At 43.4% G+C, this 27,340-nt stretch overlaps 1 protein-coding gene across 1 annotated transcript in view; it reads left to right on the top strand.

Moving 5' to 3' along the window:
• DST (dystonin) overlaps nt 1-27,340 on the top strand; it is a 1,076,884-nt gene that overhangs the window by 508,203 nt on the left and 541,341 nt on the right. The window contains exons 7-8 of the mRNA XM_063919308.1: nt 5,385-5,462; nt 7,815-7,907. Coding sequence (XP_063775378.1) covers nt 5,385-5,462; nt 7,815-7,907 — 171 coding nt within the window. The remainder of the gene's footprint in view (nt 1-5,384; nt 5,463-7,814; nt 7,908-27,340) is intronic.

Raw genomic sequence — 27,340 nt, 5'->3', positions numbered from 1 at the left:
GCGCATGCGCATCACCTGTCCTGATCATGGTTGCGGGGGGGGGGGGGGGGGAGAAAATGCACTTGATCTGCCTGTCAATCAGGCAGAGGCGGTTGCAGGGGGGGGGGGGGGCAGGCAACACTCCGTTTCCAGGGAGGAGATGGAGCGTTGCGTGGGCGGTGCGGCGCGAATGGGGGTGTAGGCGGACAAATCGGGGCGTGTTGGAGGGAATGATCATGGACGCGCAGCCACCATGATCGAGCGGAATGCGGGCGTAGCTAAGCTGCACCGGCAGGAGGCTTCACTAATTTCTACGATGAAGCAGAAATTGCGAGGCGATTGCAATTTCTGCTTCATCAAGTGGGGAGTTGCCGGTCAGCATGCTGTGCAGCCTTGCCCTGCGATGGGCGGCCCCCAGCATGCTAGGAAAGGGATTGCAAATTCTACTAATTAGCAAAATTTGCAGTCCTTGCTGAATTAGGCCCAGTATGAAGTAGGCAGTTAAGTTAAAACTATTGACCTTGTCAGAGAAGAGTAGAAACAGCCAACAGCAACATGCCTATACAATTATTTACATATCTCTCTTTCTCTGCTTCTTTTGACAAAGCAAAACAAACTACCTGCAGTCTCGTCTGTGAACTTAAAGTCTTCCTGTTGTCTGCTGAAGCCTTAATGCCATCAGAGTTTCACCACACTAGTGTCCTGACCATTCTAGTTTTCTGGTTCCTTAAACTGTACATGGAAGCCCTATCCATGGGACTGTGACATCCGTTGCCTTCACTCCAGGCCTACTTATACCTGCCTCCAAGATGTCAGGAACCTGCTCTGGATCTTATGCCCCTATGTATTACGTGAACCTCGTGTTTGTCTGACTTGACGAGACACTATACATGCACCCCACTTCTACCAAGTACCTCCTCCTTTCTTTCAACTCAGGACCTCATGGCGATTTACCCATCCCCTTTAGGATGACAGAGGCTGCTACTGCTGACATCACCATAACTTGTATACCAGATTCCCAAACATAGATTCCAGGGGGCAACCACACTAACAGCTACTCTGGACCCTTTTCCTGCATTTCAGTTCCACTGCTATAGTATTTCCTAACTTGCCAGTGCTTCTGTCTATGTCCAGCTATCACCTTAATATTATACTTCTGATTGTTCTTCTGAGAAGAAGGTGAGGTGAATACATCTTTTGCTGTCATATATGCTAACCTCTGCATGACGCTGTTCATTGCAGAATCTGAGTGCTGAATCGTCAGATCCCACCCTGTTTTGCTAACCTAGTTTGTGGCCAATGGGGGTAATTCCAAGTTGATCGCAGCAGGACTTTTGTTAGCAATTGGGCAAAAACATGTGCACTGCAGGGGAGGCAGATATAACATGTGCAGAGAGAGTTAGATTTGGGTGGGGTGTGTTCAATCTGCAATCTAATTTGCAGTGTAAAAATAAAGCAGCCAGTATTTACCCTGCGCAGAAACAAAATAACCCACCCAAATCTAACTCTTTCTGCACATGTTATATCTGCCTCCCCTGCAGTGCACATGGTTTTGCCCAATTGCTAACAAAATTCCTGCTGCGATCAACTTGGAATTACCCCCAATGTGCAAAGTGATCATCGAGCAGTATCTCTTGGTGTGTGGTGGACCAAGCATTAGGATTGACATGTGTGGCCAGTAGAAGAACTTCCATACCATTTACTATGCACAGTTGCAGACACCACAAAAGAATAAACAACATTATAATGTACAGGGAGCACATCATTACACGCTTATAAGCCAATTAGATGGAAGTGATAATGTCAATATTATCTTAAACCATAAAGCTATACCTTTAAACACACTTTTACCATGGAGCCGCTGCGGCCGCTAGACTTAATATGCACTCTACGTACTTTGTACGCTATTTGCGTACAGAGTCCCGTACCTTGTACGGACTTAGCGTACAAACGCCGCGCTGGGGGTACAAAGTACACACAGCGCGCACACACACCCAGAGTTATACTTTAAACCTTAGTAGTAATGCAATGCAATGATATTACACCTTAAACCTTATGCAGCTATGCAATGCAATAATGCTACACCTTAAACCTTATACAGCGCTGACGGTACAAAGTACCCGCAGCGCGTACACACCTTATCAATACACTTTTAAACCTTATACAGTTAGGTAATGTAATACACTTTAAACCCTAGCAGGGAAAAGAGGACACAACACCGATTTGTAGTTAAACACTGGGTTCCGACACCACAGAGTATATATCTGGAAGGGGGTTAACAATACAATTTATACACTACAATACAACAGAGTAAATGGCTACAGTCAATGTACATACGTGAGAATATTCCGCATGCGCTTCCCGGTCCGGTCCTCCGCTATCAGGTTGAAAGCGTTGAGAGTCTTGTGTGACCAAGCCTGCTGCAGGCTCTCTTTATTCACTTCATCCAAAACATAACACAATGGATACTGTAATCCCTTTGTCCATTGGACACAGGGATGGTCATTTACAATACAGGAGAGGTCATAGGTCTGTTTGAATAGGTGGGCGATGTCTTTCTTAACTGCTCTTGTGGGTGGTCTCCTCTGGATTCCCCCCGCATACATAATATACAGTAAATACAGTTTATATCTATATTCTATTTCTGCACATAACTATCAGCAGGAACATACGATCTGCCGCAGACCAACACCGGAATGTTTCCCTTAAAATACCCTACAGCTGGATACCAAACATCACCTTATAACCTTAGTCTGTCCCCTCTTATCCTGCAAAGGTGAATCCCTTTGTTCTGCAACCATTTAAACAGCTATAACTTTCTGATGTGGTGCAAGGAGACTATGTGTACATGGTGCACTATTTGGATTAAATATGTAATGTGTTTTGATAGCTCTCCATGCGTTCACAAACTCCGCCGTAAATACCCATACCACGCGCAGGACCGCGGGAGCGACCATACGCAAATTGCGAGTATGTGCACGCACGGGAGAACAAGTTCACGCGCAGAGGCCATCTGTGTGTGGTTTGTACGTGATGTGTGTACTGTAATATTTTTCGACTTTGACAGAAGCCAGGGAGGAATATACCACTGCAGATCTGTTCAGCAGACTTAAAAGTTGAACATTTGGAAAATAAAATGTACTGATGTTTGTGATTGAATAGCGACTCAGTTGGGAGATATGCATGATGTCTTCACTATAGTAACATGATTACAAACCATTGGCCACATTGTTTACTGTGGAAAGCAGCTTCCAGATATTGTATGGTGTATGGATTTGGACTTGTTGAAAAGTTGTCTTTACTACAGTCAGTTTCCTTACTGGTTTGTCATCATGTTAATAGATGCGTTTGTTATATATATGCTTTAAGTTTTTTGTTTGCTTTAGTAGTTTATGGCTGCAGCAATTCATTTACAGCTGTAAATATTTAGACGTTGAGAACGCAGACATCGTATGTGCATCACAGAAATGTGTATGCTTATGGTACTATGCCTACCGGTAAAAGTTCACCCAGAGGGTCTGCATCATTGTAACATATCAGGTGAATATTATTTGCCTCCCTTAATGTGCCTTGCTCACACAGTAAAGGATCATTAATGCAGTATATACGAATGAGCATATGGAACCATGGAAATGACCCTTCAACATAGTACAGTCATTGTAGCTGAATATACTGAAATAACACAGCCATACTGGTACTATGAGTAGCTCTGTTATCTTACACTATGGTTTCATTGGAAACACTTTGCGGGACAATCATGGTCCATATGTATTTCCTTACATAATACATACATGTCTCCAATGATCGGCACTCTGCTCGGAATATATTGTGCATTATTATGTGCAATAAACTTCTGTTTAGTAAAGCAAAGTCAGGAATGCCACAATGTAAAGTTCTGGCAATTTTTGACAATTGCACACAATGGTGTGTACTGCCTGACCTAAATGTTTCTCGAAGAATTCCTGATTTGGGAATCTCCCTTTCTAATGAGGAGTCTGAATCTTCTACTCAGTGGGACTCATATACAGTTGGAAGCATTTGCCCATTGAGCATATGTGGTAAAAGATGCTTTCAAAAAAATGGGGGATCTCAAGATGCATTCAGCTCATATACAGTAGCTTTTGTCGCTGGTGTGTAAATGTATACACTTATACCCCACAACAGCACAGAGATTGTGTTAGTAATACATTTGCATTATGTTTTACACATTATAATAATGCAACAACATATCATGGCCCTCATTCCGAGTTGTTCGCTCGCAAGGCGATTTTAGCAGAGTTACACACGCTAAGCCGCCGCCTACTGGGAGTGAATCTTAGCTTCTTAAAATTGCGAACGATGTATTCGCAATATTGTGATTACAAACTACTTAGCAGTTTCAGAGTAGCTTCAGACTTACTCGGCATCTGCGATCAGTTCAGTGCTTGTCGTTCCTGGTTTGACGTCATAAACACACCCAGCGTTCGCCCAGACACTCCTCCGTTTCTCCAGCCACTCCCGCGTTTTTCCCGGAAACGGTAGCGTTTTTATCCACACGCCCATAAAACGCCGTGTTTCCGCCCAGTAACACCCATTTCCTGTCAATCACACTACGATCGCCGGAGCGAAGAAAAAGCCGTGAGTAAAAAAACTATCTTCATAGCGAAATTACTTGGCGCAGTCGCAGTGCGAACATTGCGCATGCGTACTAAGCAGAAAAACGCTGCGATGCGAAGAAAATTACCGAGCGAACGACTCGGAATGAGGGCCCATATACAGTAGAGAGAATATTGTCTTGACATTGATAATACTAAAGTTGCATGTTCCATTCACATGTGGTAGTACATTTTTCATTTGTGAAGATACTTAGAAAACATGCAAGGTTAGGGTTCTCTATGGACTGGAGTTGGGAATCACTGATCTAGAATGTGCTTTTTGCTCTCAAAAGATTATCTCAGTTGGGGACCCAAAAATGTGGGATTTTTAATTTTGGATAAGAGATACTCAACATATATATATATATATATATATATATATATATATATATACACACACATATATATATATATATATATATATATACAGGTTGAGTATCTCTTCCAAAATTCAAAATCCCACATTTTTGGGTCCCCTACTGAGATAATATCATATATCATATAATATTGTCACATTCCTCTGTAACCTATAATATCTTTATGTATAGTAATTGTTCATTATCCCACATATAACATAAGAACACTGCTGATATAATAATGTGAGACCGTTTCCTTTCAGACTAAACACATAAAAAAATCTTACTGCATATATTTAGATCTCTTGATTAGTAACATTTATTTGGTGATTACATAAAAGACAATGTCAGTTACAAGTAAGTCATAAATGTGCTCAGTTATCTCACAATGTTTTCTTCTTTTCTCTATCTTTAGCCCCGGGAAAAAGGCAGAATGCGTTTTCATAGACTACAGAATGTACAAATTGCACTTGATTATTTGAAAAGGCGTCAGGTAATATATTACTTTTTGCTTTGCATGTTTGTTTTGGAAAACTACTTCTGTATTCTGGATGTGAAAAAAGCTGTTCTCCTTTGTAAAACTATTATATTACTATATTAGAGGTCCTGTACTTACCTTGCTGCCGCTGTCCAGTGCTGATCACGAATGCTGATGGCAACGTGCCATGTACAGACTATAGACTGACATTTCCCAGATTCCAGCTTTCCCAAGCTTCCACACAAATCTGTTTATTTGATAGTGCTTTCTACTATGGAGCTGATATAATAATATAGCTCCTTATAAATGGACAATAGGTGTGTACGGGAATCTGGAAACTGCAAACACAAACAGCTTGTAGACTGCACTCAGTGTCCGTATATATGCGGCAGCTGTAGATGTAGGCACTCTACACTGTTAATATTAACATAAGATAACATACAGAGGAGGTGGGATTGGTAAAATAAACAAATGTGAGCCCAGATCCCGTTTAAGGGCACTTTGTAGCTTTGGTACATGTGAAGAATGTTTAACCAGGACAACGACCAGCATTTGTCCATCTCTCTATTTACATTATTAAATATAAATAGAGTGGAGTTTCGGTGTACTGGCACTTGTATGTGACAAAGTTTATGTGGCCAATTTACAAAATGTGACATCTCTGCATATGCACTTCCTCTTCCATCTTACAGTGTTCCCTCCCTATGGATAACTGGGGATTGCTTTCAGTTTCATGTTCTACAGATGTCCAGTATAGAAGAGACTGAACTCTGCACCTTTCCATCTAGAAATATAAAGCACCCGTGCTCTTCTTCAAGTGGAAGTGCTATGGGGCTGATGCAGAGTTGTTGGCAAAATGGGCTTAAATCACTTTAAAATGAAAACATGGAAAATGTGTGTTTTTGTGCACATATGAATACGCCCTGTAGCAGATCATTCTTGTCTACTCTCTACGGTGTTGGCAGGCTCTTCCAGACACCCTGGAGAGTTGACCAGCCCCCTGGGATCCACCTACTTCCCAGCAAAGTGGGCATTCCAGGGGCTTGATGATGCGATTTGCAGTGAATTGCATCATTAAGCTCCACTCCCCACTGTGTGATTATGTGATTTATGCCGCCCCATCTACCATTCATATGACCCCCAAAAATGTTATTTTATTCATGGCAAAAAAATAAATAACCCCCCGCCCCCCCCCCCCAACCATACAGAGTGGTTTGGTAATGATTGGAGAATTCTTTTTGATCATTAAATAGTTAAATTATGCATTTACTTTAAAAGAAATTGTTACATTTTAATGTACCAGTATTTTAAAAGCAAATAGAAACAAATGTAAAAAATTGTTAAATGCAAGCCCCACTGGAAAGTGACAACTTTGATGTTCACTATAAACATGGAATATCCACATATACAGAGCAGATCACAAAGCCTTGTAATGTTGTTCTGGGTGGGGGAAGGGGGGATTCAGAAAACAGCTATATGACAGGTTGTTTGCTGGGTACACACCTTTACAGTCTTTGGGCTGATTAACAGTTATCGATTGATTGCCTGACGTTATTAATAGGTGTGTATGCAGTGGCTAGCTGATAGACGACTTAAAATGCCCCTGCAAAGGTTGGATCAGGAGTTCCCAATCCCATAGAAGAACGTACATACTGAGCTATTTCTAGCTCAGTGTGTATGGGGGTCACATGGGGTCACACTGATCAGATAAATGCTCTAGGGATCGGAGCGTCTAATCCGATCAGCTGCGTGATCAGTATAGTGTATACCTAGCTTAACTCTGAGCATCTCCTGTTCTACAAAATACTAAGGCAAAGTATATTAAAGTGGCCAAGTTGGCAAGTGATATCTCAGTATTCAGAAAGTTACAGCTTAACATTTTAGATAACAGATACATAATATTTTCACTTCATGAGATGGGAATGGTAAATGGTGCTGAACCCCCATTGCCCGATTTGTATGCAATTCTGTAGTGTTTAAGGGGACTACACACGGTCCAATATGAACTACCGATATGGACTATATAATCCATATCGGTACAAAACATAGTACATATTGCACCGTATGTATACAGCTTGTGATGCCGATGCCATAGTACATATCGCACTGTGTGATCGGTATCACACGAAAAAATAGACTGTGCAGGCAGGAAAATATTCACTATATCGGTGATTCATGTCTCCAGGCAGTTCAAGGGAAATCGTATAGTCAATATCGGCCATAGCCTGAATCACACTGTGCACCCGGCATTATATGTATGATTGTAGTGCAGTGTTGGTGAAGATAAATATCTGTCTGCCTGTATGTATTATATACCTTATTATTAAATTAATAAGTTAGCTGATACTTATGAATGTTTGATTACAGGTAAAACTAGTTAATATAAGAAATGACGACATAACTGATGGGAATCCCAAATTGACTTTGGGCTTAATATGGACCATCATTCTGCACTTTCAGGTAAGATGCTAATATTTATGTATTTTATTGTTATGATGTTTACAGGCATTTGGCTGTAGGTTGTTCTGTTTGACATATTTAACCCATTCAAAGAAATGATATTTTACAGTATGTAGCAGTATGTCTTGTTACAGTATTTTACAGAATGTTTCTTTGTATCTTGCACTGTTCCTTTACTAAAATATAATTTACCTTATCATTATTTAAAGTCTGATGACAACGTTTGGACTGCATAATACTAGAGGAATTTGCTTCCTTCCTGAATGATTAGCAGATGCTGGCAGCAGTTAGTTGGATAGTATTGTGGGTTACTGCTTATCTGCCATTATAGTCTGTTTTCAGTTGATAAATTGATCTTTTTTTAAAAGTGTCATTGACTTCCCCTGTTATACTGTATATGACATTAAAAGTGAAGTCCTGAGTATTACAGAAAACTGACTACTGCTGCAGGCCATATTTAGCAACACATGCTTATGAAAGCCAGATACATGGTTAAAGTCACATTATTATGACCACCAGCTAATAGCCAGAGTAACCACTTTGGAAACCCATATGCAGCTGAGTTCACTGAACTGTCGTTTTAGACACACGTCTGGTAGCCTCAGGTTCATTTTGACAGTGAGCTGCTCCACTGTAGCGTATCGGTCGGTCCTCACGCACCTCCATAGCCGACATTCACCTCTCACATCAATGGCATGTGATGCTCTGCAGTTTCCACGTTGGTTATTCGCAGTGGTGCCATTTGTCCAGTCACGACACACCTTCACCACAGCAGCACGTGAACAGTACACAGACTGTGCTGTTTCAGAAATACTGCCACCCTTGGCCCGAAAGCCGATAACCATCCCTTTTTTCCAACTCAGATCAATGGCCACTTTTACCCATGACAGCAACAAGTGATATATGTGCAGATGGCCTATCCCACATCTTATATACCCACCAAGCCAGCGCATGACAAGTGACATACTTCATGGGTTACACGTTGCTGACATCAAATGTAGGAGGTGGTCATAATAATGTGACTCCACCGTGTATATGTTGTGTTCCCTAGAGGTGATGCAGCCCAATTTGCTTTTTAATGACTTTATGCTGAGTTGTTCACAAACGAAAGTTAATTGGTAATTGTTGCAGTCCTGGTAGACTGAATGTATTGGCATGATTTGCTGTTATTGCTCAGTGTTTCCTGTTTCTCATTATAGAAAGTGACAATGGCATTTCTCAGTGTATAAGAAATGAGTAATGAACCTAAATGCTACCATATAATACAATCTTAAATATAATAGTTCATATGTGATCCAAATGTTGATTTTATCCAGAAGATGATGGCTCCTCAAGGGTCACTTGTGACATGAAAACAGGAAAAAACATCAACACAGTGTAATAATGCTTCTAATCTATGGTGGTATCAATGTAGTGGCATACAATGTGCTGTACTCACATTCCAGTAGAAATAAATGGACATATAAAGTTTTTTGTGTGTGTGTTTCTGGAATATGAATAGATTTTATGGGCACAGAAGCGGTTCACCTCCTGCTAGAAGGTCATATAATCTCCAAAGTAAAATATAAAAGCAACCAACAGTGCAGTATGCTTTGACCCAAAACTTGTAATTAAAAATAATATGAACTGGACTTACATTTAAATGGAGATTTGTAGGCCCGTAGAGAGGTCCAGAACAATGCCATAAGATACAGAATATCACTCAGAAAAAAAACAGTAACATTGCAGCATCGTTCAAATTTTAATAAAACATACATACAAACTACTTACATATATACGTTTTGGTAATGAAGCTTATCGTATGAATAACAGTGCAGAACCCCCAGAGTCGCACAGCCTCAGACCAGAATCATTGATGAGAGCATATCATAAGCATGATTCCTCTCCAGTCCTGAGGAAAAGGAATGGTATCCGGCAGCTCTCAATGGTTGACAAGGAATAGAAAGAGTGGGTCCTACCTGCAGCAATGCTTTTTGGAGTGAATCTTCCTCTGTCAAGATCAGCAGCGTTGCTGCTTTTTTTGTTTTGTTTTTTTGTTCTTATCATGTTATTATTGACTCTTGAGAAGTCTTTCTTCTTGTTAACAGAATCAACATTTGAATCACATATGAGCTATTAGGTTTACTATTTCATTATATGGTAGCCATTTTGTTTATTACTTTTCTTGTGCATTGTTTGGGGGTAGTGTCTTCTTAAACACAGCTGTAACCATTTATAGTGCAATGGCATGCATTATACATATTTGATATTTATCTGTGTGCCTTGGTTCATAGTTTTGGGAGCTTTCACCATATAATATGGCTGGGGTTCCTTTCAACCATACAGGTGAATAGGGTCTGTTTTTTTGGCTGTGTAGCAGCAGACAGATGGATCTGAAAAGTGAAAGCTGTTACTAAAACACATTTAAAATAGTTTTGTCAGAAACATTTTATTAGAGTCTAAATCCCTGTTCATAGCTACAGTGTATTTATATGATAAAACTTGCTCCTTGCTGTCTTCATTCTCTTCTGTTTATGCCTTGTGTTCTTTGTGAAACTTGCAGCTATGAGAAGCTAATCTTGATTGCTGCAATGTAGATTAGTGATACTCCAGGGCCGTAACTAGAGGGGGGCTAAGGGGGCATGCGCCCCGGGTGCAGGATTTGAGGGGACGCAAAGGAGTTACAGAGGAGCAGGGTTGTTTTTTTTAACCGGCAGTGCTGTGCTGCTCCAGTGAGACAGCAGACAGCTCCCGGGGCAATGTCTCTGACCCACCTGTCTGCCCGCAGCTGGCTCCGACGCTGTGTGGGTGAGCTCCGGTACCTGGGATCTCTCCTATGTCGGCTACTGTCTTAAACTCTCTTCTTTGCCATACAGTGCTGCGACTAGTGTGCAGTGCACTGTACAAGCTATAGAAGCGCACTGTGCTCCCAGTTAACTGTATCAACCTCCGCTTTGCCTCCCAGATGGGGGGATTTGGTGTAGCTTCCAGGGGGATGTAGTGTAGTGATGTAGTGTACCATATAGGGTATGTAGTGTAGCAATGTATTGCAGTATATAGGGGCATGTAGTGCACTGATGTGGTGTAGCATATAAGGGGATGTAGTGTAGTGATGTAGTGTAGCATATAGGGTATGTAGTGCAGTGCAGCGGGGCATGTAGTGTAGTGTTGTAGTTCAGCGTGTAAGGGATGTAGTATAGTGATGTAGTGCAGTGGATAGGGGAATGTAGTGCAGTGATGAAGTATTATGATATAATGCAACGTATGTGGACACACAGAGGAGCATGTAGTTTGTTTTGCTGTTTTTTTTGTTTGTTTGGGTTTTTTGGGGGGTAGAGAGTGAGGGGGGCGCCAAATTACTGCCTTGCCCCGGGTGATGAAAAGCCTAGTTTCGGCGCTGGATACTCTTAGGGCTGGGATGAGATTCATGCAGAGAGGGCAGCTGACTTGGTTGCAATGTGATTATAATGCATACACAGAGTTATCAGAAATAAACAGATCTCATAACAACCTGGGCATGGCAGCAGTATTCACAAATAGCTGGCACAGGCAATAAACAGTTCTTGTTACTGTTTTACAACAAGTATTCACAAGTAGCGGGAATAGGAGCTAGGAACCAAGACGTCTGTAAGTAGACTAATGGTGCCCACACACGGTGCGATTCTTGCATGCTATTTGATCTTTTTAGTTCAAATAGCATCACGTCTAATTCAAATCGCACCGTGTGTATTGTCGCTCCCGTCTAGTACATATCTCAAGACAGTATGTGCAGGTATTTTTGTACTGCATTGCATATAGTACATTGTAGTGTATTCAAAATCAGATGTAGTTCAAATAGCACACCCCACTTAGTCCAAATCGCATAGCACACATTGTATAGGCTCAAATCGCACCAAGCACAAATAGCACCGTATGTGGGCCCCATTAGCACGCAACAATATTTTGATAGGGGGCACTTTTCGTGCCAATCTGAGTAGCCCCTACTAAGCAGGTGGCCAAACTTCAGGCTTTTGCATTCCACCTGATGGAAGACTCTCTAAGATACTAGCTTTAAACAATTTCATATCTGTATGAAATTTTACATAAATTTACATTTTTGGTAGCGGTGGAATTAGCTTTTAAAATTTTCTTAGTTGAAGATAAAAAATAAAAGACATACTTTAATATGTATGTTTCTGTGCTCTTCAAACATTTACACTGTTCTTAAACCACTGTATATTTAAAGCAGGTCACATCTGCAGTTTGTATGATCACCACTAGATGGCAATTTCTTTCTTTACTTTTTTTTGTTTTTATCTAGAACCTGCAGACATATTGGGGGTCATTCCGAGTTGTTCGCTCGTTGTCGGTTTTCGCTATATTGCGATTAGTCGCTTACTGCGCATGCGCAAGGTTCGCAGAGCGCATGCGCTTAGTTATTTTACACAAAAGTTAGGTATTTTACTCACGTCATAACGAGGATTTTTCATCGTTCTGGTGATCGTACTGTGATTGACAGGAAGTGGGTGTTTCTGGGCGGAAACTGGCCGTTTTCTGGGCGTGTGCGAAAAAACGCTGGCGTTTCTGGGAAAAACGCGGGAGTGTCTGAAGAAACGGGGGAGTGTCTGGGCGAACGCTGGGTGTGTTTGTGACGTCAAGCCAGGAACGAAACTGACTGAACTGATCGCAGTGGCTGAGTAAGTCTGGAGCTACTCGGAAACTGCTAAGAAATTTCTATTCGCAATTCTGCTAATCTTTCGTTCGCAATTCTGCTATGCTAAGATACACTCCCGGAGGGCGGCGGCTTAGCGTGTGCAATGCTGCTAAAAGCAGCTAGCGAGCAAACAACTCGGAATGAGGGCCATTATTAGGCGTCAGATTGCTCAAAATGTATATGCTATATTATGATCCATTTTGTATAATTAAAAAAAAAATACACATTTTGCTTTGCTTTTTTTATTTTTACGAAAAAAATACCAGCACTTTTATACACTTGACTCTTTCATTGGCACTCGTTTAGCTTATAAATGGTAGTAAATAAAAGAAAGACAATAGAATGTGTTTACGGGGGCCCCTGGACAAGATATTATCCTCTCCCAATTAGTTAGCCCAGACCAGGGATTCCTTGGGAAGTAGGGACCCCCCAATAAATGGGTCCACCCTCCAGAGTTTACCCCAGGCCTGAAAACACCGGGGTTATCCCATGAACTCCTGGTGCTGTTGGGTACAGGGGTTGAAAGTGTAAAATTAGACTTAAATATTGTCCGTTACAGTGGGACTACAGGTCCCAGCAAGCCTACCTCACATGCTAGCACTTGCACGGGCAGTAAGGGCCCATTGGCACCTGTAGTGCTTCTGTGAAGGGAAAGACTGAACTTACCACAAGACCCACACCGAATAATGTAGTCCTTTATTGCACACACACACACACACACACACACACACACACACACACACACACACACACACACACACACACACACACGATACTCACATTGTCCTTGGTGCTGATCGGTCCCCTTGTCTAGTAGTGTCCAGGTCTTATTAATGCTCCCCAGCCATCACACTGATCTGTGCATGTTACTGCATGGCACACTGGTCATGGGCAGGTCTGTTTGATTATTCCATTTTGGTCCAAGTTTGATCCATGTGTAGAAAACATGATTCTTCTTAAATCCGTGTGTTGTGTTCTTGTCTATGAAAAGTACTTGAGAATTGGTTTGATGGTGTATTGGCTTCTATTTGCGTTTTTTGCCCGTGTTTTCCAGATAGAATCATGTTTATACTCCAGTGTTTGGCTTTAGTAAATCTCTGAGTTTCAAATACAGGCTAAACTCGCACGAGAATGCAATCTCAAACAAAGATGAATCTTAGTAAATTTGTAATTGCGGGCATATCGAGTTGTTGGCAAGCATAAATATGTGTGTTTTTAGATGTATCTTTTGTACCTAGTGTAGGGCTGGTGCAAGGGTGCACTGATGATGATGATGATGATGATGAGTATCAAACCAAGTGCTGGATTGGGACAATCCACTTGCATACGAATATATGCATTTGTATATACGCATTTAGCTCCAAGCATTCAATCAATTTGATGGCATGAATCCTGAAAGAGGAACATAAGTTCTAGCAATAAGAACATCTATTAACTGTGTTCTAGTCATTGCGAGTTGGTTGTCATTTGTATGACACATTACTTTGCTTAAATCAGTGCTGTCCATTTTTGGGCACCTATGTTATAAACACGTATAGACCAAATTTTATTAACAAGCGGCTCTTACAGTGTCTACTCTGCAGTTTGTTAAGAGACTATCAGCTGCAGAATAGAGCCCACAGAATAAGCCCTTGAGGATGGCATACGAATATCATTCCACCCTTCAATAAATACCCATTTGTATGTACGCATTTAGGGCCTTATTCAGCTTCAGCTGCAAAACTGCATCTGCTTGAGATTGCATGCTGGGTGCCCCCCCAGCACAGTACAAGGCCGCCCAGCATGCTAATGGTGGCCAGCGATGCGATCGCTATTGAATTAGCAGTTGAATTGCTGAATAAGTAAAGCCCCCCTGTCTCTGCAGCCACCCCGAAAATGGTACCACCCCGCCCCCATTTTCCCCGCAATGCTGCCCTGGACCGCTCCGCAAACACCTCTGTCATTCAGGCAGACGCGTTTGCATAACGGAGATGCAGCCGCAGAGCGGGTCCTGTGCGTGCACACCGATGGGGCAATCATGCGATCGCATCTCAGTAGTGTCTGCTACTGAGTAACCCCCTTAGTTCCATACACGCAATTCTGGAGCAGTTATGGACGACTTTCATTCATCTGTATCAGACACTTATTTTGACAAAGAATGAAGTCTCCTTATTTACTGGTGGTGCCACGTGAAGCGGGGAAGTGCTGCTACCTCCTTCCTACAGTATCTGAAAAAGGATACGGCCTAGATGATGATATCTATGAAGATACCAGTGGCATTCAGTCGTTTGTGATAAAGTACTGTCCAGAATAGCTGAAAGCGTCTACATTGATGCACATCCATTATTATTTCTTTTACATTGGCAGAATGTTTTCGGTGAATAAGGCTTATATTGTAGAGATTGTGCAGTGTCATTTTACTTCCTGTTTTTGTAGTATATTGTGTTTAATACCTATATAAGTCTGATACTTATCACGAACAGCATGGAAAATCCCACACCCTCTCCAATGACAGCCTAACAATGCACTGAGTAGTAAACCAGTGTGCTCTGAATATGAGATAATAACTGCAGCATTCATTCCTGGTGAGATCACCCTTAAATGCAGGGTTTGGCCCTACGAGATCATGCATGAGCCTTGGCATTAGTATGTCTCCTAATAATGGCCCAGCAGTAAAAGACAGTGGTGGTTATTCAGAGATGAACGCAGATCGCTGCATATACAGCCAGATCTGCGTTCATCTCTGCACAGGGCAAGGCCTCCCAGCATGTGTGAGGCCGCCTTCCGATGCATCCATAATCTAATTGCGAATGCATGTGATCTAAGGTTGACCCCAGGCTGCGCTGTCAGGCGATCAGTGCCCATTTTTTAAATCAGAGTGGCTGCGTGTGACGTCACGCAGCCACCCCAAAAATGGTTCCGGCCCACCCTCGTTCGCCCCTAAACACTGTAGTGCCGCACCTGAAATGCCTGCTGCGGTCAATCACATTTCGGTCACATTCATCTGGGATGCGACCGCAATGTGTATGTCCACGAATGCAGCTGCTGCGCATGCACAGTTTGCCGCCATCGGGCTGTATCAGTGGCTGGGTCTGAATGACCCTCAATGAGTGGTATCTAGTATTGGTGCCACTTTAATAGTTTTGTTCCATTAGCAGTATAAAAGAGCTTACGTCATGCTCTTGCTTCTGCAGAAATGTGATGTGTATTTAGTTAAATAAATGATGACAACATGTCACATTGCTGGAAATGTCATTAGTATTTTTAACCACGTCCACGTATATCGAAGAAACAACCAGATGTTAATATCTCACTTGCTTACATTTTCTGTTTTTTTAACTGTTTCAGACACATTTACACAGAGAAGCATTCATGGATCTCACTGATTTGTGCATGATTCTCCAGACACGCCAGCCAAAAGCAGGTCTATTTGAAAGTTCAATTTCTGTACGAATTCCATCGTTTTGCGGCAGGGTTTGTGTAATGTCGGCAGTGATTGAGAACACAAATTATTGAAAAATTCCCATGTTCTATGAGGTGTATGTGAAAAAACAACTGTGTTTAGTTGATGGTGTATTGATTGGTATTTGTGTGGTCTGCCCTGAAATTGAATACAAATTGGCCCAACACTGCTGTGTTTAGCATTTAGTATATTACAGAGCTGCATTTTCGGCCAAAAATGCATTCTCGAATGGAATTGGGAGCTTAGTTCATTTCCCTTACATAGTATACAAAATTTGAAGAGTGGCAACATTTGAAGGTCTCTTGGTTTGGCATGGCAAACATTACAGAAATGAATAATCTGACAAATATTATGTATCTTTAACAAACACTGGCTATCCACTGTTAAGTTCGTTTAACTTTCAGGAAAAAGCAATACCTTAATACACAAATTTCAGGCCGCTGCGACCGCTAAGCGTGTGTATGATAAACCTCTATGAATGCGTACACGTTGCGTAAGCACGCCGGCACGCTGTAAGCACAGAGTAGAATACACTTTAAAACCCCTAACAGGGTCATAGGTCGGTTTGAATAGGTGGGCGATGCCTGGTCCAGGTGCACTATCAGGTGTCCTCCACTGGGTTCCCGCCGAATATCAGGAGTACAGTAAATACAGTGTGATATTAATATTGTATTCCTGTGCATATCTATGCGCAGGAGCGTGCTACTTTCTGCAAACTACCATTGGAGTATTGCCCTTGAAATACTGTACAACTGGATACCAAACACCACCTCCTAACCTAATTCTGTCCCCTCATATCCTGTAAAGTTGAATCCCTCTATTGTTATACCTCTGAAGCAAATGTAACTCGCTGGTGTGGTGCGTGTAGGCTATGTGTACATTGTGCACTATGTGGATTAAATATAAGATATGTCTTTGTGGCTTTTCCGTGCGAATGCGTATGCTACCGTATTTACTCATACCACGCGCTAATACGCAGGACTTCGTGAGCCAATGTACGCAGCGTGCGGGTATGCGCACGCGTGGCAGAACAAGCACACGCACGGAGGCCACTCTGTGTGGTGTTTGCACGTGATGCATGTGGGTATAATATTTTCGACTTTGACACCATATAGTAACATAGTTAATGAGGTTGAAAAAAGACAAGTTATCCATCGAGAACAACCTTTTGATCCTATACAATTCTCTATATAACCATAAATGTATCCATAATGACAACTAGAATGTATAGTTTTTCTAAAATACATTCATTTTAGATGCTATAACCTTGAATATCTTTCTCTGTTACTAACTTGTCTAACCCGTTTTTAAATTTATTGATGAGTCCGCCATTACTACCTTCTCTGGTAGGGAAATCCAAATCCTTACTGCCCTTACTGTGAAGAACCCCTCCTTCGTTGGGTAGGAAATTTCCATTCCTCTAACCTCAGAGGGTGTCCACGTGTGTAGAAATCTCTCTTATGGTGTGTACACACGGGGAGATATTTAGAAAGTTAGTCCAGATAGCAAGGTGAAAGTCACCTTGTGATCCCGATTCGATGCTGATGCGCTGTCCCGCACGGTCGGCATCGCAAGCATAGATAGACTGTGCAGGCAAGTCAATTTTGACTATCTCTATAGAAGAAATAGTTAAAATTGACACTTAGCCAAAATCGCACATAGTGGGTCATTCCGAGTTGATCGCTAGCTGCCGTTGTTCGCAGTGCAGCGATCAGTGAAAATAACGGCTAATCTGTGCGTGCGTATGCACCGCAATGCGCACGCGTGACGTACGGGTACAAAGTCCTTTGTGGTTTTGCACAGGTTCTAGCGAAGCTTTCAGTCGCATGGCCGAACGCAGGAAGATTGACATGAAGTGGTCGTTTCTGGATGGCAACCGACCGTTTTCAGGGAGTGCTTAGAAAAATGCAGGCGTGTCGGGAAAAGAGTAACTACAGGGCTGGTCTTGTTTTGCACAAAAAGATTTTGCAGGGTCTCTGCTGCACAAGCGTTTGCACTTCTGCAAAGCGAAAATACACTCCCCGGTGGGCGAAGACAATGCGTTTGCACGGCTGCTAAAAGTAGCTAGCGAGCTATCCACTCAGAATGACCCCCATAGTCAGTATTGCAAGCACACTCATTATGTGCTTGCGATGCTGACCTAGCCCCTGTCGCATAGTGAGAATTGGGCATAGCCCGAATCTCACCGTGTGTATGGGCCTTTAGATGCCTTTTTTCAAGTGTAAACATATGTAACCTAGTAAGCCTTTCCTCATAATCCAGAGCCTCTAACCCCTTTATCAATTTTGTAGCTCGGCTCTGAACCCTTTCAAGCTCTGAGATATCTTTTTTTATAGTGAGGTGCCCAGAATTGTACACAATATTCATGATGCGGCCATACCAATGATTTATATAATGGCAGGATTACACTCTCATCCCTTGTCTCAGTTCCCCGTTTTATGCATGCTAGTACATTATTTGCCTTTGTTGCTGCAGTTTGACATTGAGTACTGACTGTAAGTTTACTATCAATGAGCACCTCCAAAAAACTCTTTCTAATTCTCCCCATTTAATTTGTAGGTTGCATGATTATTTTTAGCCCCATATTCCTGCAAATTGTTATACAAATCTTTAAGGAACTTTGGGTTCTATTCAGACCTGGACACAGCCATGCATTTGCACACTGCGGTCGCATCCAGGGGTGCTGCGTCTATAATGCGTGACCCTTCACTATGCAGCCGTATCCTGGAAAGATGCAGTCGCAAGGTGATTGACAGTGGTGGCCATCAAGGGGGCAGCGGGCAAAATGGGGGGCATGCCGGGAGCATTTCAGGGCGGCTGCATGACGTTACATGCAGAAAAAATGGCGCCGGACTGCCTGCCTGCCGGGCTCAACCTGAAATCGATGCATTCACAATTAAATTGCAAAAAGCATCGCGGGGCGGCACCACACACATGCTCTGCGGCCTTTCCCTGTGCTGCGCGGCCCCCAGCATGTGAGTAGATCGGCGCAGATCTTGCTGCGGGAAGCAAGATCTGCGTCCATCTCTGAAGAGCCCCCTTATATGGGGAAGTAGAAATCAGTATAAAATGGACATACTAATTATATGCAAACATCAAGCAGGCCCTGTTCTACATTATTACTCTGCATAATACCTGAACAGAATTCAGGAGTGGTCGAACAAGAACAGGTCAAAATATTGGCCCATAATAGAAGGAAGTAATTATGGTCTCCTCACTTACTGTGGATTATACATCTTTTGTAGCTTACACATACTGCTGTCACCCTGACCTTGCTGGGGAAAGTTGGCACCCGAAAGCACATATTGTCATATTGTCATGTGTATTATAAATCCAAACCTAGACTATGTTTAAGAGGCCAAAACTGATATGGCAGCTGGTATTGCGCAACAGATTGTTATGACAATTATAGCAGACTGGAAAGTAACCAATGTGAATAACAGTCAATGGTTTATTTGAGAGAGATAAATATATTACAAAGTTTGATGTAGAATAAATAGTCCAGGATTATCCCAACAATGGGCAAAGTGTTTGGCAGACAAGGGCAAACACAAATAGCAGAGTCAAGTTTGTTCCAAGTGTCTGATACATTATACTGTAGAAACACACAACAACAGGCAGAATTGTGATCCTTTAACACTCATGGTTCACCAGTCAATGAGTGTAGTCAGGAACGGAGCCGAGTTAGGTGCACAAGTAGCAGGCGGCAGGAACACATACTGAGCAGTAGCAATAACGGAACTGAATGTGCAGAGGTGTTGACGAGCAAACAGCAGAGTTAGTCTGAATCAAGAAAGAAGTGATACACAGGTACAGATGTAGCCATGTTCATCTTTGCGCATTGCGGCTTCCTGCATTATGCGCCATCCTGCGACTATTTTCGGGCCAGCAATCACTCTATTAATTCTTCTGGACATGCGCATGCATACGAACGCGAGTGTTCTAGTTGTAGTCACACTAGTCATGCCAGCTTTGCCGCAATGCGTACGCATCGTGCAAAGCTGAAAGTGGCTAATCCGCAGAGCAATGAGAGGGAGGAACAAGACAAAAGCAGATTATCAGATATTCAAGGTGGAATCGGTACAATGGCAGTCAATTTAGCAGTGAGGTGTGCCGCAACAGATTCACAGGAACACTAGCAATCACCTAGCAATTTGTGCTAGGGCAGGCTCCCTGTTAAGGTGCAAGGCAGGGGAAACCAGAGGTGTAAAAGATGTTCTAATTCCCCAAACACCATGACAATTCAGCAATAAGCTTAAACTTTTCAGAAGCATAAAGTATGGCACATTTATTATAATAACAGAACCATATTGGGAACATAGCAAGTTGACTCATAAATGGGAAAAGGGAAATGGGATGATTCTCTGCACCAGTATAGCAATTTCAATAGTTTTGGCGCGCAGAATCTGTGGTTAAGTCAGTGGTCGGCTAACGCTGATTCCAAAAAGGGTGTGGAAAATCTTCCCTTTACAGGTGATGCCTTGTTTAGAGACAAATTAAATAAATGGATCTCCCAAACAACGGCAGGTAATTCTACCTATCTGCTCTCGGCTGCGCCACCTGCTAGACGTTTTTACACTGGACCCTCCTTGCAGTCCTTTTGTGTGGCAAGGTTCAGTGGCAGGGGTCAAGGGGTCTCCACCACTACAAGCGGATCTCGTGGTAAGTCCCGTAAACCTGCAGCTGCTGTCTCCCTGGACCAGACCACCGGATTCCATGCCGCTAATCTTTCCACATGACGGTTGGCCCCAACAGTAAGGGGCTCGCCTTCAACACTGCCGGGATCCTTGGGTGAGGGACCTCTTTTCCCAAGGATACCGACTGGAATTTCAAGCACTACCTCCTCAAAGGTTTTTCAAGTCGGGCTTACCAGCTTTACCCACAGCAACAGTTACCTTGCAAGAGGCTATTCAAAAACTTTTGCAGACAGGGGTGGTAGTTCCTGTACCTCCTCTGTTACAGGGGTTTTTACTCCAGTCTCCTTGACGTTCCCAAACCAGACGGTTCGGTGCGCCCCATCTTGAACCTGAAGTCTCCAAACTCATATCTGCGGGTGTTCAAATTCAAGATGGAGTCCCTGCGGTCGGTGGTGTCCGTTCTGGAGGAGGGGGAGTTACTGGTGTCTCTGGATGTCAAGGATGCTTACCTACACATTCCCACGTGGCCCCCTCATCAGGCTTACCTCAGGTTCGCCATGCTGGACGACCATTTCCAGTTTCAGGCCCTACCCTTTGGATTTTCCACAGCTCTGAGGGTCTTCATCAAGGTCATGGCTGAAATGATGTTGCAACTGCGCATGATGGGAGTGAACATCTCTATTTGGATGATCTCCTAATAAAGGCTGTGTCCAGGGAGCGTCTACTGCACAGCATCGATCTGACTACTCGCCTACTTACGGAGCATGGGTGGATCCTAAATTTTCAGAAATCTCACCTGGATCCGACCCAACAATTCAGTTCGTGGGAATGATTCTGGATTCTAGCAAGAAAGGGTCTTCCCTCTCGGGTTATTTCCACCGTGGTCCAGGCCAGGAAGATGGTTACATTATCATCATATCTGGAAAAAGTATATTTCCTGGTGTGAAAGTAGAAAGGTTTCTCCTGTGGAGTTTAGGATTGGTCGTTTTTTACTTTTCCGGCAAGTGGGAGTGGATATGGGCCTACGTATAGGCTCCATCCAAGTCCAGATCTCAGCGCTTTCTTTTTTTCTTCCAGAAACAGCTTGCCATGTTGCCGGAAGTACAGACTTTCCTAAAAGGAGTTCTTCATATGCAACCGCCCTCTGTACCTCCCACGGTTCTGTGGGACCTCAATGTGGTTCTATCCTTTCTGCAATCGGATTGGTTTGAACCCTTAAAGAGGGTGGAGTTTAAATTTCTCACCTGGAAGACTGTGATTTTATTGGCATTGGTGTCTGCCAGGCGTGTCTCTGAATTAGGGTCCTTATCCTGTAAGAGCCCTTATTTGGTTTTCATGAGGATAGGGCGGAACTTAGGACCCGTCCTCAGTTTTTGCCTTAAGTGGTTTTCATGTGAATCAGCCTATTGTGGTTCCAGTGTTGTCTGATGCTTACGTTGGTCCTGAGTCCTTGGATGTGGTCAGGGCTTTTAAGATTTATATCAAAAGGACGGGCCGTCATCGGAAATCTGACTTGCTGTTTGTCCTTTATGATGCTTCCAAGATTGATAGGCTGGCTTCCAAGCAATCTAATGTTCGTTGGCTCAGGTTGACCATTCAACAGGCCTATACTTCAGTGGCTCTGCCCTTACCGAAGTCTGTTCAGGCCCATTTGACGAGGTTGGCGGGGTCTTCCTGGGCAGCTGCCCAGGGTGTATTGGCCCTACAATTGTGCCGAACTGCAACTTGGTCTTGTTCGAACACGTTTGTTAAATTCTATAGGTTCGATACCCTGACCTTCAGTTTGGTCAGGCGGTTTTACAGGGGTCTCAGTACTCTCCCACCCGTTTGGAAGCTTTGGGACTTCCCCATGGTACTAAAGTACAAGACCTCAGTATCCACTAGGATGTAAGAGGAAATAGGAATTTAATACCTACCGGTAATTCCTTTTCTCCAAGTCCGTAGTGGATATTGGGTGCCCGCCTCAGTGCTTCGTTCCTGCTTACCTGTGTAAGTATTTGGTTGGACCAACGTTGCGGTCCCATTATGTGGTTGGGATAGCCGTGCTATCCAGGTTAGGTTGTGTGTTGGCTTGTTGCCACACCGCTGTTGTATTGTTCTTCTCTCATATTATGTCCGTCTCCTCGGGCACAGTTTTCCAAGACTGATTCTGGTTGGAGGGGCATAGAGGGGAGGAGCCAGCATACACATACACACACTAAAAGTTTTAAAGTGCCAGGCTCCAGTGGATCCGATCTACACCCCACAGTACTAAAGTACAAGACCCCAGTATCCACTACGAACTAAGAGAAAGGTAATTACCGGTAGGTATTAAATTCCTATTTTTGTTATTCCGTTCAACAATATTTGTATGTTGTCCCAAGCATAAATATATGTGAGATCAATTAAATGGATTGCACTACTGCACAATGGGGGTAATTCCAAGTTGATCGCAGTAGGAATTTTGTTAGCAGTTGGGCAAAACTATGTGCACTGCAGGGGGGACAGATATAACATGTGCAGAAAGAGTTAGATTTGGGTGGGTTATTTTGTTTCTGTGCAGGGTAAATACTGGCTGCTTTATTTTTACACTGCAAATTAGATTGCAGATTGAACACACCACACCCAAATCTAACTCTCTCTGCACATGTTAAATCTGCCTCCCCTGCAGTGCACATGGTTTCGCCCAACTGCTAAAAAAATTCCTGCTGCGATCAACTTGGAATTACCCCCAATGTGCCCCTGCTGCTACAATAATATTGTTTGTCCACAACCATATATTAGCAAGTGTTGCTTACTGCTAGAAAGTAAATTGGTTGAGCTGCACTCCAGTACAATGTATCTACATTTATTAAGAAGATGCTAATTACTCACACAGCGCTATACTATACACATGTAACAATAATCTGTGCATATGTATACAGCAATGGGGGGGTCATTCCGAGTTGTTCGCTCACTAGCAGTTTTTTGCAGCCGTGCAAACGCATTGCCGCCGCCCACTGGGGAGTGTATTTTCGCTTTGGAGAAGTGCGAACACCTGTGCAGCAGAGCGCCTGCAAAAACATTTTGTGCAAAACAAGACCAGCCCTGAACTTACTCTTTGTGTACGATGATTCTAACGTTGGAGGGACGGCTTTTGATGTCACACACCCGCCCAGTGTTTGTCCAGTTACGCCTGCGTTTTCCCTGGCACGCCTGCGTTTTTTCTAAGCACTCCCTGAAAACGGTCGTTTGACACCCAGAAACGCCCATGTCAATCTTCCTGCATTCGGCCGTGCGACTGAAAGCTTCGCTAGAACCTGTGCAAAACCACAAAGGACTTTGTACCCATACGTCGCGCGTGCGCATTGCGGTGTAATGTGAATAACAGACAATACTGTGTGGTGTGATGTGAATAACAGACACTACTGTGTGGTGTAATGTGTGTAAGGGGTACTACTGTGCGGTGTAATGTGAATAACACAATACTGTGTGGTGTGATGTGAATAACAGACACTACTGTGTGGTGTAATGTGTGTAAGGGTACTACTGTGCGGTGTAATGTCAATAACAGACAATACTGTGTGGTGTGATGTGAATAACAGACACTACTGTGTGGTGTGATGTGAATAACAGACACTACTGTGTGGTGTAATGTGTGTAAGGGGTACTACTGTGTGGTGTAATGTGAATAACAGACAATACATGTGCGGTGTAATTTGAATAACAGACAATACATGTGCGGTGTAATGTGAATTTTTACCATTCTGTGGCCACACCTCTCCCTCATGAAGCCATGCCCCTATATGTTTGTTACACACCTTTGTTGCGCAGTTTCCCTATTTTAAGCATGGGAGCATCCAAAGAAAACTTTTACCCTGAGCTCCACAAGGTCTAGAACCGGCACTGTCACCAATTTAGTATTTAAAATATTTTTTTCTTATCAAATGTAACATGCACCTAGTTCAGTACAGGGGAGGGGGCGCTGAAACATACTTTTGCTCCATGCACCATGGCACCTAGCTACACCTCTGTGTCGTGCAGCTTCTACACATGCATAGATCTAAAAGCATCAGAGATGACATAAGCATCAGGTTCACGTACACCTGCGAATTAGACCCTGTGTGTCAGCTCAAGGATGTCCAGGAAACTTTGAATCTTCCTGAATGAGAGTTGTGAACTTTTATACAAAGCAAACATTTTAGGCCCATCATTTTGGCTAGATACAGTACCTAACCTACTGTATTTTGAAAAGTGGTGTTACACCATGATAATTTCCACACACATGATGTATCTTATTTAACTACTTAACTGACTATTTTTCCCCACAAAACCGCTCAGAAATTGTTGTTTTTTTATTACTGAGTAAAGTTTAGAAACTATTTTTAATAAAAAATACTTTCTAAACTTACCACCCGCATCAATAGGCCCCAATTATATAATACATTCCCACCCTCCATTGGCAGCAGTAGACCACCCACTTTTCTCAAATTCTAATAATAGTAGCCCCCACAGCCCCTCCAGGATAATTTAAATACCTATCTTAGCCCCCTTCCCCCACTAGTTATATTTTCCGTCCTGTATGTTACTCTCCATTCCACCCCCATGGGTATATGCCCCCCTTTCCCATGCTGAGAGCAGCAGAGCATGTATGTCAGGGAGATTCACGATCAGATCTCCCCTGCTGCAGCTGATCTCTGCCCCCACTGAGATCAACTAAAATGTGCTTGGAGAGGAACGAAGTTCTCCTCCCTGCACTGTGCCTCCCTGGAGTTTGCGCTCCAGAATACTAGCCACATGGCATTCTGGGGTGAGGTTCCAGCAGTTATGTCCGTGGTCAGAGACCACTGTGTCACTGCCAGATCTGGGAACACGGAGGGAGAAGCATACACTGGGGGCTGAGGAGGCCAGGGGCTGCGAACAGCAGAGGCAGCAGGTCGCATCACATGAGACCATGCCAGTTAATTGGTTAAAAGCAAATTCTAAAATATCACCCTATAACCCCTTGTTCAATCACAAGGATGATGTAAACTGTGCACTATGGGGCTGATTCTGAGTGGCACACAAAGAGGCTGTAATTGCGGACAGACACAGAAGTCTGCTATACTACCTTATGCTGATGCAAGAATCCTTATGGGCCCTACTCACTTGGCGATGTGCCGCCGAGGTGCCCGACGGCCGATACGGCCGACGAGCGACCCGGCGGCGGGGGGGGCAGTGACGGGGGGAGTGAAGTTTCTTTACTCCCCCCGTCACCCGGCTGCATTGAAGTGCAGGCAAATATGGACGAGATCGTCCATATTGGCCTGCATGCACAGCCGACGGGAGACCAGCGATGAACGAGCGCGGGGACGCGCATCGTTCATCGCTTAAGTCTCCACACTGAAAGATATGAACGAGTTCTCGTTCATTTATGAACGAGATCGTTCATATCTTTCAGAATATCGCTAAGTGTGTAGGGCCTATTAGGATTAATGCAAGGCTTTGTGCGCCTGTAGTCGGAAGCCTGTACCACCCATTGATGTTACACCAGCTACCACAACCGGCAGAATTAGTGACGTGCTTTTCCATCACAGTCTTCCCCATGCCATGCCTGCAACTCAGATTTGCACAGATCTTTGGATACATCTCCATGACATGCCCACAAGTCAGGGTGGTTCAGTGCGCATACATTACTGCTGCCAATTACCACCCCGAAACACCCAATTTCACAGAAAGAAAGATCTGTCTGAGTCCAGTATGACTCGTAATTGGTCAGACATATGCAAACATGCGTAAATTCACACTTGTGCATGCAAAAACTCCCCAACTCAGCCCTTAAGAGCCCATACCATATAAAACAATGTGACTCTAGGGAGACCATGGCCCGATTCAGATGTGCACTCAGAAGCAGCCGCAGCTGCATCTCTCTATGCAAATGCCACTATAAAGTCCTTCTGTTGTGTACATCTGTGCGTCTGAATGTGCAAGGACTGATACGCCCACTGTCTACACTTTAACTTAGTAATACAGATTGATGTGTCCTTAGATGCCACTATCGGTCATACCATTTAAACTTGCACCAGCATTATGCCATGTGAGTCCGCAACACTGCCATAGCATGCCCATAAGATAGATAGTCTCCACGCATATGAAAAGATACATCACCTGTCACCAACCAAGAACAGCCACTACATTTCAACATACTTCTCCCTGCATACACCTGAACAGTGAGACTGCACAGAGACAGAGCTATGACTTAGACGCTTACGCCGTAGCAAAACATCGCTCCACTATGTCCAACACTGTCCGTGTGTACACATCTGAATGAGGCCCGATGTGTGTAATTAGCTGCTCAGCAAATCACAAGGGGCCTCTTGTGAAGAGCCAAGGACTTCCCAACACTTTAGATCAGAGCCATGCAGCAGATCAGAGCCATGCAGCAGTTTGTCATACGGCTTTTTTTCCTTCCAATTTGAATACTGGTTTGGAAGATATACCATTAGATCGTAGCATGACACTAATGTTATGAACCCCGTGGGTGCTGGTTAAACCACAATTCACAGAATTGTAGCAGTTAATATAGTATGGGGCCTAATTCACACTAATTAACACTCTGAAGTGTTTTGTGGAGTGCGCAGATGCACAGCGCACCGAGTGAGATGCTAAAGCATCTTACTTCTGCGATCGCGGGGCAGGAGGGGGCATGCCATTGGTGTTAGAACGCCATTGGGGGGGCACGGTC

The sequence above is a fragment of the Pseudophryne corroboree genome, chromosome 4 (genome assembly GCF_028390025.1).
Source record: "Pseudophryne corroboree isolate aPseCor3 chromosome 4, aPseCor3.hap2, whole genome shotgun sequence".
Lineage (NCBI taxonomy): Eukaryota > Metazoa > Chordata > Amphibia > Anura > Myobatrachidae > Pseudophryne > Pseudophryne corroboree.
The sequence above is the reverse complement of the archived record's forward strand: the minus strand, read 5'-3'. Positions and strand labels throughout refer to the sequence as shown.